This window comes from Aplysia californica, unplaced genomic scaffold (assembly GCF_000002075.1).
Source record: "Aplysia californica isolate F4 #8 unplaced genomic scaffold, AplCal3.0 scaffold01021, whole genome shotgun sequence".
Lineage (NCBI taxonomy): Eukaryota > Metazoa > Mollusca > Gastropoda > Aplysiida > Aplysiidae > Aplysia > Aplysia californica.
In genome coordinates this window covers 78,652-95,266 of record NW_004798291.1, presented here as the reverse complement: position 1 = coordinate 95,266, position 16,615 = coordinate 78,652, and the positions used below count along the sequence as shown (strand labels likewise).

The 16,615-nt window shown below is 43.9% G+C and overlaps 1 protein-coding gene across 1 annotated transcript in view; it reads right to left on the bottom strand.

The window, feature by feature from the left end:
• Positions 1-2,541: 2,541 nt before the first annotated feature.
• LOC101856766 (zinc finger protein 585B) overlaps positions 2,542-16,615 on the bottom strand; it is a 24,285-nt gene continuing 10,211 nt past the window's right edge. Inside the window, exons 2-5 of the mRNA XM_013089702.2 lie at positions 12,549-12,839; positions 7,899-8,061; positions 6,385-6,426; positions 2,542-5,163 (exon numbers count right to left, since the gene is read on the bottom strand). Of these exons, the coding sequence (XP_012945156.1) occupies positions 3,044-5,163; positions 6,385-6,426; positions 7,899-8,061; positions 12,549-12,839 (2,616 nt within the window). The 3' untranslated portion in view covers positions 2,542-3,043. The remainder of the gene's footprint in view (positions 5,164-6,384; positions 6,427-7,898; positions 8,062-12,548; positions 12,840-16,615) is intronic.

The following is a 16,615-nucleotide window of genomic DNA, read 5'->3' as shown; positions in this document are numbered from 1 at the left end:
TGGAGAAAGCATGCCCAGAATCTCGTAGCTGAAACTGAACTGGATACGTACCCACGTGAGGAACTGGTTGTTTTACCCCCCACACAACTGTGGAAGGCTGCATCAAGCAACGTGACCTTTAGCACTGATCTTGTTGTCGACTGCAAGCGTGCTAATGAACCAGCCGTCAGGACAGCAGCAGCAGAGGCTACCATTCGATCGCTCCCCCTGCCCGATGTAGAAGTCTGGGCTGATGGTTCAGCTAAGAAGGGTACCGAGTACGGAGGCAGTGGAATACTGATCAAGACTGGTGATACTGAACTCAACCACCGTGTACCCGTGGGCCGGAATTGTTCCAGATACAGGGCCGAGCTTGTAGCTCTAGACGCAGCGCTGGACATGCTTGTGGCACTACATACAGCAGGCAGCCTTCCGAACAGTGTACGCATTCATGTATACACTGATTCCAGGTCAGCAGTCATGCGCCTCTCATACGGCCCTACCAACCAATCGGAAATGGTGGCGTGCTCAATCTGGCAGTGTCTGCACACCCTCTGTCAATGCTCCGAATGTTCCATCCACAAACAGCGGATTCCAGGCCACGCTGGACTGGCTGGGAACGAGGAAGTTGACAGTATCGCAAAAGAAGCAGCAACGCTTTCCCAGATTGACAGGCCAATCGATTTCTCAACAGCGAAAGCAGTCATCCACCGGTAGACTCGCACAAAGTAGAAAAGAGACGCGAAACCCAAACTGCTGTTTGTCCAGCTGCCATACCAGCTTGAAGCCTTGCCCAGACGACAGGACCAGCGGATTCTCTCCCAAATGAGAACTGGTGGAAAATCGCTCAAGCTGAGAACATATCTCCTCAAAATTGCGCCAGCTGACAGACAACCATGATCCGTCCTGTTGAGCCTGCAAGGAGGAGAACGAAACGACATGTTCCTGAGATGTCCCGCTAACTATCGTGCCAGAACACGTTTGCTGGGACATTCCAGTAACCCACTTTCAGCACTTTTCAAGGACTCCCAAGCAAGAGTTGAGTTTCTGGGTGCCGTCGGCATTGCTGACCGTTTGAGACGCCACAGAGAGAGAGAGAGAGAGAGAGAGAGAGAGAGAGAGAGAGAGAGAGAGAGAATTTAACACTTCTGTCTCACTTTCAGAAAAAACTGAGGGAAGCTGGTGCCTCAAAGTCAGAGGATCAGGGAGAGACAGAAAACTGCTTGGAAAAGCAAGAAGAATATTCTTTACTTTTTAAACTTTTATCTGCCGCTTGTATACCCTTTTGGGTGTCGTGGGAAGAAAGAGACGTCTCTCTGTCGCCAGTCGGAGAGCTTGGGTCAGGGGGATGCCGTGAGTGGTTAATGTTTCCCTGACCCCATCTATCCAGGTCTTTCTCGGCCCCCCTCTTGCCTTATTGAGTTGCCATCAAATTTTTTTAAATGTAGGCTCGTAGAGCAGGATGGTGTGTTGGTAATCGTAGAAGATGTCCGAACCATTTGATTCATTGGTGTTGGATGTGATGCAGGACATCATTTGTGCCCACCATTTCTCGGATTACACAGTTTGTAATTTTGTCTCGCCTGGTCTTGTTTACAGCTTTTCTAAGGCATCGCATTTCACATGTAATTCTTTGCTCTGTCTTGTTTGTGGTCCATGTTTAGCATTGATAGGTGAGTGTTGGGATGAATATGGTGTTGTTCATTTTGAGTTTTGTTGTCATGGGGATGTTAGGATGTTTCAGTAGTGAAGTAAGCTGGTAACTAACATTATTATATTATTGGCCTTTTGTACTAGTGTTTCAACTTCTCTGTTCAGTCGTCCATCCTCTGTAAATATACCTTCAAGGTACTTAAATTCTTGGACCTCTCTGAGACTGTTGTTGTTGATGTGTATACTGAGTGGTTCTGGCTTTCTGCTTACTTTCATTGTCTCTGGGTTGTTTTTTTTAATGTTGATCTTCATGTCGTAGTTGTTACATTCTTCGTTTAATCTGGTAGTGTGGTGTTGGAGACTTCGTTCATCTTTGTGTGCCAGGCATTGGTCATCAGCGTAGAGTTGTTCATTTAGGGTGTCAGGTTCAGTGTTGGCCTCTTTTGTAATTCTATCCATATATATATGATAAATAGTAGTGGTGACATTCAACTAGCTAATGACCGGCACAATGACCAAGTCAACCCTTTCATGGATCCCGGAGAGGAAGGAGGAGCAGCTACGGCATTGTACCGCCTGCAATGATTCTCCAACCAAGTAACCAAGTAAGTAACTTTTTCAGAGCAGTCAAGACACCTCAGCTATTATTAGTCATGTTAACAATTAGGTCTTGTTAGACACAAAATTAATTACTGCGAGGGTGCAGCACTAGCTCAGGACAATTCTCAGAGAGACTAGGGGCCCAGAAACAATTTAAAGACTCTGATCTGATCCGAACTCCAATTTTGAGCACGTCAATCAAGTTTATGAGCAGTTGTAATACAGCAGCTGGCTGCAAGTCACTTGTCATATTTTCTTTCCACTAACGCAGATCTAATAACAATATTAGAAGTTATTACCATCTCTTTTGTATTACCTCATGGACAAAATTTTTTAATAATACAACAGCTTACAGTAAAATTAACAAAGTGAGGTTAGAATTTCATAAACCAACAGACAAAGACAACTGGATTACGAAGTTTTGTGCTCAATTTTTCTTCAGAATATTGAAGTACAATCATTGACAAGAACAAAAACATCAGCTTTCCCAAAGTAATTTTTGGCTGGAGCAGATCCGAAGTAATTTTAAAAGAATTATTTTTTCTGTCATCTGCTGTGAACTTAACACGACACAACAGGCATGGTCGCCACCTATATCATTTGTACAATAACAAGTACATATTTTCCACCATTGTCAAGCTGATAAAAACGTTGAAAACAAGATAATTCACAGCAAGTCATCATGTTCAACTTTTAAGTCACTGTACTGGGAGTAGAACGACTCATAGGAAGTGTTTCAATGTAAACTGTTGAAAAAGAATCTTTCCCACAGCATGAAGCCTTAGTGCAATGTAAAAGAGAATAAGTAACCTCAAAGAATACTAATGACCGAAGCGGCCGTCTCATTGTCCTGCTGCGTGTGGACTTGAATCTGAATTGTGGCTGGGACTTGGGCCTCCACCTGCGTCTGGACCGCTGCTGTGTTGCTCGACACGTTGTTGGATGCCTCGGCGGCCTGTGTGGCGTGACGCTTCTGGTGCGAGTTGCGGTCACCGAGCCGCCGAAACCTCTGGCCACAGATCTGGCAAGGATATGGTTTCTCGCCCGTGTGGATGCGGTAGTGACACCTTAAGTTGAAATGGCGAAGAAATCGCTTGTGACAGACGTCGCATTCATGAGGCAGCTCGCCTGCATGGCTTCGTTTGTGCAAGACGAATGAATCCTTGTACGCAAAAGACTTGTTGCAAATTTCACAGGTGTGGAGATTTTCACCGGTGTGGTATTTGATGTGACTGGCCAGTGTATGCTTGCTGCAGAAAACCTTATGGCAATACTCACAGGTCACTCTTACTTTTGGCTTCTCTTTCACCTTTGTCTCCCTGTGCTTCCGTTTATGAAAAGACAGAGAACCCGGGTAGCAAAAAGTTTTGTAGCAAATTTCGCACTGATAGGACTTTTCCCCTGTATGCACACCCACATGGTACTGCAGTCTGTCTCTGAAGCGAAAAACTTTTCCGCAATACTCGCAAGGGAAACTTCCTTCCTCTCTTTTCTTCTTCACTGTTTGCTTCTTATCTTTGTTCTTGACATGAGCTACGAAATGATGTCTCTCGAGATCGTAGATGCGAGAGAAAGCAGAGCCGCACACCTCACAGATAATTGGCTTGTCGGCCACGTGGCCCTGCTCAGCCTGGTGGGCCTTCAACAGCTTATAGGAGGAGAATTTCTCTTTGCAAACTCGGCATGTGAATGTATCCCCACCTGCATGACGAGCCAGGTGGTACCGTAACTGCTTCATTGAACTAACTGTCTTGCCGCAGACATCGCAGACAAACTTTTCCATTTTCGACTTTTCAGAAGGCTGGGCTTCTTTCGGCTCGTGCAGTTTCTTGTGAACTCTGAGGGCCTGAGAAGTAGAAAAGTCATGGTGGCAAAGCACATGGATCTTCATGGAGTAGAGTGACTTAAACACCTCCCCACAGATCTCACACATGTTGGACTTACGTCTGATGGGCGAGGGCGACTTGAGCACCAGCGTCTTGTCCCTGTACGCCATCTTGACGCTGCTGTGCTCCGAGAGTCGATGCACACACAACTGTTTCTTACGCATGAATCCAATATTACACAGAGTACACACGTAGCTGAACTCACTACCTTTCACATCGCTGTGGCTATATGGCACCGGCCCGTTTGATTTGGCCTGCCCGTCCGGCAAGGGTCCCTCTTGCTCACCCGCAAGGTCTTCACCGGCCGAGGTCTGTTCCATGACGCCCAGGCCGGTTCCGTTGGTGTTGGGCATGATGGCCCCACGAATCAACACCTGGCCTCGATGTATGTCGTAGTACAGGTGCTCAGACAGGTGAATTCTCAGGGCCGCGGGCTTCACAAACATCTCCCCGCACACTGGGCACTTCTTTGGCGTATTGTCTTCGCTGTCACTTCTCACCTGACCACTCTCCCTTGGCAGCCTGTCCTTCAGCAAACTTCGCTGAAACTTACCAACTGGTCTTTTCTTCCCAACAATAATCCCTGACTTAATCCCTAGAGTACCTGTCTGTTTCACAGCGCGTGGAAGTTCTACTACCGGCACGTTCTCCTGCCCAGTTTGCCACGGCGTTATCACTCTCCTGTCAGACAACACAGTGATCTCCATCGCTCCAAGGTCTGCGTCTGCTGCAGAACCCTCTGCCCCGTTATTCACACCCTTCAGCACTCTCGACATGCTCGCTCCTTCATTCTTCTTCGTAGAACCGGGAGTGGCCAGTCTCATCTCAGAAATTGAAGCAGCCCTTCTCCTCTGAGATCCGGGCTGGGCCATCTGATGAATCCACCGATGAAGCTTGAGCTGTAACTCGCTCACGAAAGCAGCGCCGCAGAACCTGCAGGGATGACGCACAAGACCCGGGCTGTTCCCTGGAGGTCTCTGTGCCGAGTCCAGAGTGAGGCGGGCAGACAATCCTTTATCTGTGCCAAATGTCATCAAATCTGCGTCTAGAGGAAGAAAAAGCAAAATAAACCTGTAATTTACAGAAATGTAACGAGAGGCATGAGGCGCACACAACACACCACCGCAAACTTTGTTGTAGCACCCTTGTAAAGGCTGATTATGGCCGATTGCTGGGGAAAATGGAAAGGCAGGGCACTGACTCACTGACTGTGGCACTTGCCAGCGACAGACTGAGAATGGGATGGGGAAGGGGAGTGAGCGATCAGGAGTGGGTGTAGGGAGGCGATGCCCAGCGCACGAGAGCCTCACGTCTCTGAGGCACTGTACTGTGTTGGAGACTACACTGTGTAGGCTCAGTGTAGGCCCTACACGATCTACTAAAGCCAGGTGTGTCGATATAGGCTACTTGGCGGGTATGAGGACTTAATGAAGAACTAATACGTTGACCGTCAGCGTGGCTTTTTCCCCCATTTATACTTGTGGACTTCACACCAGGTACCCAGGGAGCACGTCGATAAAGCAGAGTGTGGCGAAAAAAAAATTGATAGGAGAGAAATTGTTTGATGAAGACATTAAAGGAAAAATTCCGTAGTTGGAAAATATGTCGATATGTCAAAATGTCCATAAATCAGATTTCGATATAAGTGGATTATACTACATGCAAAGCTAAGCGTTCAACAACATGAAACGTGGGGAATAAAAATATGGCCTTCAGGCCCATGTGGGAACTTGGAAGTTGTCTTGATTTGTGTCTATATCTGTTAGGCTAGCATGCCTCCACTGAGTCTTACATAATAATTTTTAAAAAACAGTATATTTACCATCTCGCAGTTTCACAGAGGGTAGCATCTGTCCTGATACTAAACAGCTACACACAAACGAACCCAGAAAACTTGAAAGGGTAGACATTTAGGAAAAAACAAACAAAGGAAATCTTTACCCCTACACAGTAATAAAGTTTTGTTTGTTTTAGTAAAACTTTTTTGGCACTTACTACTCAAACAGGTCATATCAGTGCCAAAGATTAGAGATGTTACAAGAGGGTAACATACAAATATTCAAATAAAGAAGGACGAGAGATTAGGACAATAGATGTTTGATAGGAAAGAAGGAGCAAACCACACCAGAGCACCCGCCAGCATACCACAACCTCAACTTTCTACAAGTCTTCTGATTCTGAACTCAAGCAGTGGTAACACTGAAAAGAAATAAGACCACACCAGAGCACCTACTCACAAACCGTGTCAAAATGATATTTTACTCACCTTCCATTGGCAAAATGTAAACAGGATCAGTCTGTACGCCAACTGAGGATAACGAAAGGATACAGAAGAATATGTATAATGAGAATGAGAGACAGGGGAACAGAATGCATCCTATCAAGTGACTTTACATAATAAGCCTCACACCCTTATAATTCACCGCAGAACCCATCAAATGGCATTATATTACCAGCATCATTCGCTGCTACAGTCAGCATTATGTACTTTTATATTTTTGTCAAGGTAAGCAATTTAACAAAAACAGAATACAATATAACACGGATCACTCGAATTCGTAGGGACCAGCCTCCGTAGTTCGAGGGGTCTGTAGTCTGAGGAATACGTGAACAGTGTTATAAATGGCATCGGCTGTGTCAGAGAATCAAGGGAAGCAACACAGGTTGGGTTGGGACAGAGATTTTTCTTTTTTCGGCCATTGTCCTAGATCAGACAGGTGAGATCTAACTCTATTGACATGAATTTGAAATTTGAGAGAATCTGAAATTGACAGATTGAGAATGAGAAACACGATGAGCAATCCTTTTGAGTTCGATCGGTAATAAACCTACCAGTACCAAGACAGTTGAATTGCGTGGGTCAGTGTAAGCGGTCTTTAGTCCGCACCAATCGAACGGTGCCTTTTCAAATTTTTCAAAACATAAACAATTTGACAAGATATGCATATCGCAATATTAATAAACAACACAATGACCAAACAATGCAGCCCTACCCCGCCTCTTCCACCAAGCGCGCAGTCCTTTACAAAGATGGGTGGGGCGGCCGATCTTGTGAGGCACAATCCTTCCTCTTGCCCGCTACACACAAGCCCAGCTAGACCTAGGACCTAGGCACGCGCAGAGGGCACGCGTGTCGAGCAGTGTGCTAAAAATACCACAGCTAGATGCTTCTGTGGAAAGGGGCTCATTTTACCGACCTTGCCTTTTTCCAGTTTTATTATTATTATCATCATTATTATTTTGTCTCAAGTGAACTTCAAAGGACATTGACTTCAGACCTCGACAGCGGTGTAATTAGTTCGACTATTCCGTGTTTGTGTTTGAGCAGCACATAATTTTCTTACACAGATAAAGAAGAAGAAAAACAAAGGGACCGCAGGCACAGTTCGACGGATGCGTGACTTCGAGTAACCTGAGTTTGACCTATCCAGGTTATACTATATACAGTACTGGACTCCACACTCATAGAAAAGATAAGCATACAAAGTGTAGACTTATATTCTATATATCCGGTATCTTAGTACATCTTTTTCAAACCACTAGGAAAAAAGAGGAGGATAATAGCTGGAATGAATGAGGGAGGGTGGGAAGACAAGACAGAGACAGAAATGGGTAGAAAGATAGGGATGGAAGAAAGAGTGTAAGTAAAAATGAAAAAAAAAGGTGTAAGAGCAAAAGATAGAGACAAAGAACAGCATAAAACTGATACATAAAAAAAGGGCACTTAGACACAACAGAAAAACTCCCCGAGCAGTTGTTTTTGCCCTGCTCTGCCCTTACCAGTACAGACAGAAGTCTCAGCTGCCCTACGGACTTCTTCCACTCTGGCCACAGCCTCTGAAAAAATCTGGGAGATGTCTGTCTTGCTCACGGTCTTGCGGCCACTTCGACATCCTCTACCTCTGTTCAAGGGCGAGACCGGTGTATCATGATTGACAACCATCTGGGAAAAGAAGACGAGATGCTTTGTTCAGTTGTTCATCGGGTTTAATCCACTGGCTACCGCCATAGTTGTCTTGTAACCTGTGTACCTATTTCAATGTGTTCTCCAAACGATTACTGTGACAAAACTAACTGACATAAAGTCACCAAACTTTGCACAGCTATAATGGACAAAATAAATATTGTAAAAACAAAAAACAGAATGTGATTTCCTTCTTTCATCTTATTTTTAAAAAAGAACAAAAGATAGGCCAGGAAAATGCTGCAAGAACCATGGTTGGACCTCCATTTAGGACCCAGGAAAACAAATGAAACGTGAATTGTATGCAACAAAAATGTTTGTTTCGTATTGTTTGTGGCACATACCCATAGAGAACATAAAAATAAAAAGGACCAGCTATGGCAACAGTCTGTTCAACTGTTACAGTTGAGTTTGTTGCCGCCAGTGACTGTCCTTCGAGTGATAAAGTATGGAAACATTGTCCTACGTACATCGGCACTCAAAGCATAAGGAAGTGCCTTTCTACCTTTTTCCTACTCTTTCAGTAGTTGTAGTTTCTAAAAGCAGTACCTACACTGCATATGCTGCGATAATAACGCGAAAAAAAACCCCCTCTGAACTAAAAAAACCCCAGGGGCTGTGGCAAAGTTAGTCCATGGAAACAGTACTATAACTGCGTCTCATCTCTCTCATGTCCCTTTCCACACATCTCCTCCATGTTTCCCGTGGCCTACCCCAGCCTTGTGCTCCCAGTGGGTTCAACTGCAGGGACTGTCTTGTGATGTTTCCACTGGGCTTTCTGAAGGTGTGTCCCATCCATCGCCACTTTCTTAGTCCTATTTCTACTTTTATGTCCTTCTGTCCTCTCTTTTCACACAGCTCTTCATTTCTTATTCTATCCTGCCATTTAATTCTTAAGATACTCCTCATACATCTGTTGATGAAAGTCTGGACTTTATTCAGCACTGTCTTTGCTATCTTCCAAGTTTCGCAGCCGTAGAGGGGCACAGACTTGACACTGGAATTAAAGAGTCGAATCTTGGTGCGTACTAGTGCGTAGTGAGATGTTGCTTGCTTTCCAGACATTTGATAATTGATTGAATGCTGACCTTGCCTTGGCGGTTCTTGCTTATGCATCTGCTTCAGTTCCAAATTTACCATCAATGACACTTCCAAGCTAGGTACAGGAGTCCATTTCTTCCAGGGGAGTGTCTTTCACCGTCACAGCAGGGATTGAAACTTTTCCTAGCTTCACTACTTTCGACTTGCCCGGATGTATACGTAGGCCAACACTCCTTGACAGGCTTTTGGGCTCCTTGGTCTTTTCTTGCATCTGAGCATGTGTGTGAGAGCAGTGCAAGGTCATCGGCGAAGTCCACGTTGTCCAGCTACTGCCAAGGGATAAGCTGTATTCCATTGTGTTTGCCTCTGGTTGCTTCTTTCATGACCCAGTCAATTGCCAGTATGAATAGAAAAGGTGAGAGCAAGCATCCTTATCACACTCCCGTCTGTATCTGGAACGGTTCTCAGAGTTTTCCTTCGGGGAAGACTAGGCAGTTCGCTCCATCAAAGGTGGCCTTCAGAAGCTTGACGATTTTGTCAGGTATTCCATAATGCCGCATGAGTTTCCACAGAGTTTCCCTGTTCACGCTGTCAAATGCCTTTTCATAATCAATGAAGTGGACCACGAGTGGTGAATTCCATTCAAGCGATTGCTCAACAATGATGCGCAGAGTAGCGGTTTGGTCCACACATGATCGGTTCTTGCAGAATCCTGCCAGGTTTCCTCAGAGCTTCTCATCTGTTGCCAGCTTGATTCTCTCCAAGAGTATCCTGTTAAAGACTTTCCCAGGTATGGACATGAGTGTTATAACTTATGCCTCTGTAGTCTTTGGCACCTTGATTAGGTGGGCTTCCTTCCAGTCTGATGGTATTTCCTCCTCTTACCAGATCTTTTCGAATAGAGCATACAGAATTTCTACAGATATATCTTTATCTGCCTTAAAGGTTTCCGGTGGTATATGGTCGGGACCAGCTGCCCTGTGGGACTTCAGTGATGTTATAGCTGCTGCAATTTCTTCTCTCGTAGGTGGTCCCGTAACTATTGGGAGGTCACTTCTGGCTGGAAGAATTTCTGGTTGGTATTCTGGAGGTGGTCTGTTCAAGAGTTGATCAAAGTGCTCTCTCCATCGGTTTAGTTGCCCCTCTGGGTTGAAGATAGTCTTTCCCTCTCTGTCTTTCACTGGTAGAGTGGGCTTGCTGAACCTACCTGAAAGACTTTTTGTTGTCTGATGTACAATCCTCAAGTGCCCGTCTGTTGCTGCTTTCTCTGCCTTTTCGGCCAGGCCATTCAGGTAGGTATTCTTGTCCTTTTTCATGGAAAGACTCTTGTTGTGCAGCCAGTTTCCCAGTTCGGGTACGGCTGTTGTCGACTTTGGCCTTCAGCTCTCTTCTTCTTTTGACTTTGTTTAGAGAGTCAGGTAAAATCTATTCATTCCTGGTGTTGACTTGGGGTTTTGAGGTGCTCTGGCAAGTTGAATTTACTGCCTCTTTTATCTTGTCCCAGGGTTCGTTTACTTCATATTCATCCAGAACTTGAAGGGCTTGAAATCTGTTTTTCAGTTCCAACTTGAATTCATTCTTCTTTACTGGGTCTTTCCGAAGGCTCACTTCATACTTTTGGCGACTTCCAGTTGTGACTTGTGCATACCTTCTCAGTTTCAGTTTCATCTTTCCATGAATCAAATGGTGGTCTGACGTGACGTATGCTCCTCGTAAGACTCGGGGCATCCTCCAGTGAGCGTCTCAGCTTTCGGGAGATGCAAAATTGGTCAATCTGGTTTTCCGTTGTTACATCCGGGGAGACCCAAGTGGCCTTATGAATCCTTCTATGAGGGAAGATTGTTCCTCCAATAACCAAGTTGTTGAATGTGCAGAAGTTCTGGAATCTTTCTCTGTTGTCATTTGCCTCTCCTAATACATGTCTGCCCATGATTTCCTCACAGTGACTATTGTCTGAACCTACCTTTGCATTTAGGTCTCCCATGACAATGTTGATGTCCTTACCTGGAGGTCTGTCGATCACACTCTGCAGGCAGTTTTAGAAGTCATCTTTATTCTCCTCTTCTGCATCATTGGTTGGGGCATACACTTGTATGACGTTCTTCCTACCATCTCTTTCTTTGAGTTCTTTCTTTGTTCCAAATGAGGCCATGATGATCCTTGGATCATGTGCTTCCCAGCCCCTGAATGTCTTTTGAGCTGTTTTGGCTCCCTACTCCTTCCCTGTGTGGTCAATCACTGTCATTTCCTGAATAAATGAAAAGCTCCCCCTCTTTCATTCCCTTCTGTCCAGACTGGTTCATGTGGGTCTCGCTGATTCCCAGTATGTGTTGGTGGTATCGGGGCATTTCTTGGAGGACCTGTGCAGTTTTTCCAGACTCATAAAGGGCCTTAACGTTCCATGATCCAATCCAGAGAGACTTGGACTTGGATGATAGTGGAGGCTTCTGCCCAGCAGCTTCCTCTCGGCTTTCACTACCTCGCATCATAGACTCTTCATTCGGAGAAAATCAACGACCAGCCAAGCAGAAATAACGGTTTTTGCTTGTATATGTTTCTGTAACAGGTTCTTTTTACAAGAGAGGTTGTTAGCCTCGTGACTCAACCCCGACCTGGAGGGAGGATGACTGTGTTTCGGAATCACTACCTGGTTCGCCATTTATTAGTCGCCTCATACGATACACTAGCACCACGTCAGTCTTATTCTTCTCAGTGCCGGGACTACACAGCACTAAATAGCCATTACCATTGAAATAAAGCAACAGAGAAGGGGAGGATGACCTACTGGTACAAGTAGCATCCCCAAGCCACTCGAAGATCAAATTTTGGGTGGTAAAACAAAATTACAAATATACATATACATATATACATGACAATAGAATTAAAATTCACATCGAATGAGAAGGTTGGAAGGTCTTGTTGTATCAGATCAGTAGACACGAAATATCAAGAGGCTAACCCAGGACAGGGAAAGTTGAAAGTATTCGTGGCCTATACCTTGATGTAGGGTGAGAAAGGTTGTGAAGATGATGATGACCTACTGATATCGAGTCAAAAAACACAAATTAGGACACCGAAACATCTATTATATTACTATACACAGAAGAAAGAAGCGAATGAGGTTCTCCCGCTAAGAGGTATGACACTTCCCTGACCGTACAGGAATCAGGAAAGGAAAACCAGGTCCTCAAGCAGGTAGGATTGCACAACTGTTTACTGATTTTATAACTTTCTTGAGCAAAGACGAAAAAAAAATGCCAGAAGAGACAAAATTCTAAATATTAACTCCAACATAAAACAAAAAAACATTTTTTGTTGTCAGTAGATAGCAATTCCTTCGAAAACAGCCTGCAGAGCTGCATAAATTAATTAACAAAAGGAACTGTACAATTCATTGAGAAGAATCAAGTTTTAAACAAGCTCACCAGGTGCTGGGAGAAATCAAAAATTGAGGGCACCGCATCACGTTTCAAGACTCTCCTGCGGTCACCTTCGATGAAGTCTGATTCACGGAAGTGCCGGCTGCAGAGCCTGTGTGCGCTTGTTGGGGTGAATTTGTCTCGTCGGACTGCTTCAACCCATTTCGCCAGAAGTCCATCATTTTTCATGGGGAACCGGTGAAACGTCAGATCTCTAACACGATGCTCAGACAAGACCTGGGATTGTGTTGTCTGGCAATTTGTACACCCAAGGGCAGCACAAGACGTAACCATTTTCTGTGAAAGAAAGAAGGGGGAAAAAATCAATGATGTTATGCCTAGCATCTGCGTCTGTTGCCATTTTTTTGTCCAAAAGTTGCCATAAAAGTTCAAGCTTTCAAAGATAAAGGTAACATATAGCATGATGATAGAGGTAACATAATCTTAAGCACCAGAATTTCTTCTGCTCTGTTTTAAGCATCCAGAATATCATTTGTTGCCACACAGAGTGTAAAAACGTGATTGATTGATTGAATAGATGTTTTACGGCACTATCGACACAATTTTGGTCATTAAAGCGCCAACAGGTTTCACCGCAACAAAATCAGACGTGTTTTAGTAAGAGTCTTTCGGAGCTCGCAACCGCACACGGTCACACTATTCTCATTATGCTAAAATGACGGACAGACATTTATAAAAATTTGTGTAAATATGGTAAAGACTTACCTACATTTGTATATACAATATTAATTTCAGTGTATGTATATATATATACACCGATAATGATAACTATATATTTTTATATTCCATTAAATAGTCCTATTTCTTTTACATAACTTAAAATTTTTCTAGGGGCTACAATGTTAAAAAGGGTTTGATATCTTTACATTTAAAAGACTTCTCATGCACATAATTAAATTCGACACTGTGTTGCACGCCACGCAAAAAGGAGCTTCCTCTCCTTCGAGTAAATGTTTGTGCGTGACGTGCGTGTGTCCTATCTTTAATCAGGTAAAAATTACTTTTTCTCTTCGTAGGAGAGACAGTGGTATCCTGGGCGCAAGTTTCGTTTGAATGTAACGGAATTTGTTGTGTATTTGTTGATTCCAAATTTGGTACCAGAAGGATGTGATGTGTTCTTTTATTTTTGGTTTCATGTCAGAGCAAGGGATTTTACTATTTTTGTTTTCAGGTAGTTTTAGAGATTCTTTGGCAAATTGGTCAACGGCTTCATTGCCATCATTGCCTACATGGCTTGGAAGCCAAGCTATTGTAATAGTTTTTCCAGACTGATGTAGAAAATGCAGTTTAATTATAAGTTTTAAAATTCTGTTGTCGGAGGTGTCAGAGCGCTCTAAGGATTTCAGACAAGAGAGAGAGTCTGAAAAGATTAGGAAAATAGACTTGGTTGATTGATCTATTATATTTCTAACACACTAGTAAACATGAATTGTCCGCCATCGAATGTATGGAAAGACTGGAATGTGAACCCTGGGATGGCTCTGAAGAATAATGAATCCGGTTATTTTCTAAACCTGCCGCTCATCTCTGCCTTAAATCTCAAGCATCCCGATTTACCCGATTTTGATCGCGTGTACCCCGATTTAAAAACATTTTTTTTTTGGTTCCACCTGTTGCCCCGGATTTTTCTAAAATCTTACTCTGTCTTCTTTTCTGTCGAGGGAAGCACTTTTTAAACTTTTTGCCAGCAGAAACTCGGAGCACAGTTTTCCGAAATCTCTTTGTCGAATTTAGTAGTTGACTAACCGTGTTATTTCAACTAGATCTATAATGGAAGTACAGTGGAATCCTGTTATAACGAGAGGGAGGGGACCGGAGCAAAATGTCCTTTATAGCAGGATTCTCGCTATAAGGGATCCAGTAATAAATTCAAGGGAAACTGTAAATCAGGTCAAATCTATGGCTTTGCGCTTCTGTTTATTTCCTTTTGATATCTCCCCTGATGATGATTTGGTTTCAACATGACCTTGATCAAAAATCGAATCAATTTTCTTTCTCTAGCGCTAGATCTAGCGATGTTGACTGACAGCTCGGCGTTGGTGATCAGAAAGAAAGGGCTCTCGGTTAACTCGCCCGCTGTGTTTCCCACCACACCCTGTGGTACATTCCGTCAGCTTGTGCACGTCACTCATTCGCTCCACCCATCACATTGCTGTGACCTCTCCATCCCCGCATCGGAGAAGTGAGAGGCATGGTAGGCCTTGATAATCTAAACTACGCTTACACACTGGCCTATCATACGACGCGTTCTGATTGTCTGTGCATGCCACACCCTCCCTACTCAGTCGCTCCGGCCTTCATTGTTGACACACATTGGCTCTCCCATTCTTTGTTTCGCTAGATCACCAACAAGTTTCTCAACTGGCGAGGTTTTACATAATGTATAATTGGCCTATGCACTGTGCACAGCAGCAGCAATATTCTGCTATAACCGACTCGCACGTTAGTCTGATTGCGCTATAGCAGTATTTTATTTACAAAGGTAAAGAAGAGAAAAAAAACGGGGTTTCAGAAGTGTCTTTATAACAGACTTCTCGTTTTTTCCGGACTCGTTATAAGTGGACTCCACTGTAGTATTGATTTGGCATTCCGGCTTAAGACCTTCTCAAGATCTACTTTCGCCAAAACATGCTTTGTCCGCGTCCTGGTTAGTCGGGCCCGTCATCAAGACCCTTCAGTAAAACTGTTTCAATCGCGCGTTTGCACCACGTGACATGACGTTGTCGAGTGAGTTCCGCGTGTGTCGGGGACCGTCCGTTGACGGGGTCAATTTAAGTTCATGCGCAGGTGTTGTAGCATCTTTCAGGACTTATCCGGGGGATAGTACACATGGACTAGGAGAGCTTGACGTGATATTTCAGGATTTAACAAATAATAATGATTAAACACAAACAGGCACGCGCATGCGCGGACACACACACACACACACACACACGCGCGCGCACACACACACATACACCGCACGCGCGCGCACACAGAGAGAATATATACATGGATATAATAATGGACACCCCTGGAAATTTTTAAAGTCAGCTTGACAGTGACCTAATTGTGATTTGTCGTTGATCCAGATTTTTTTCACCAAGTCCCAATTTTTCCCCCCACTGAGATCCTGACTTTTGGATTTCGTAGAGTGGCAGGTCTATTTTTCTTGGTGTATTACAGTCGGAATGGATCCCTTTTCGTTTGTCAACTTTATTTTATTTTTGATAGACCCAACTGCTCAACCACCACCACTCTTTCCCCCTCCAAATGGACACAACTCTAATTCTATTCAAATTACTCATTTATTTCTTGAGAAGTAAACATCGTTAGCGTTCAATCACAGTCATGGTCACTCTGTGTGTGTCTGCGTGAAAGTGTGTGCGAGTTAAATGTTTATGTACAAGCAAAAAATCTTACTATAAAATTATGAGATATTGAACTTTTTACCCCCAAGTTTCTAAAACAAGGAAATACCCCTTAAGATAGCCTAGTAAACCAAAGGGTGAAGGAACCTCTAAAAGTTGGCCTGAAAAGGAGACCCCTGACAAAGTTTTTCTTAAAAACATTTTGGTACTAGATCTAGATCTACTTCAGAACGTGAGTCCCGTTTGGGGATACTAGATATAGTCTTTACCCCATTGACAATCACTTCTGGTTCTAAACTATTACTTTTTGATGCACATGGCGATCATGGAGAGACAGACTATCAAACCTAATTGCAAAACATCAACCTGAAACCCCCCTTGCCTTGTTAAAAAAGTGAAGTTTCACTGCTCATTTTGTAGGCTAGATCTACTAACTAATAAAACATTGATACCCAATAATTCAACCAGTATCGATCCAGTGCTCTGAGTGTGTATGCCAAGTCTAAACAGACGGGACCTACATTCTTAGAAGTACCAACATTTTTTTGGCCGGCTCTGTTTCTCCGAATGCTCGGGAAAATGAACTGTATTTCTCAGAATGGTTTCCGTTGTCGAGACTTTAATTGTAAGTTTAATGCTGGAGTGGCCCCGCGCATGTGTGTGTCTCTCTGTGTGAGTGTAGCCTAAGGTGTAAATGGAAAG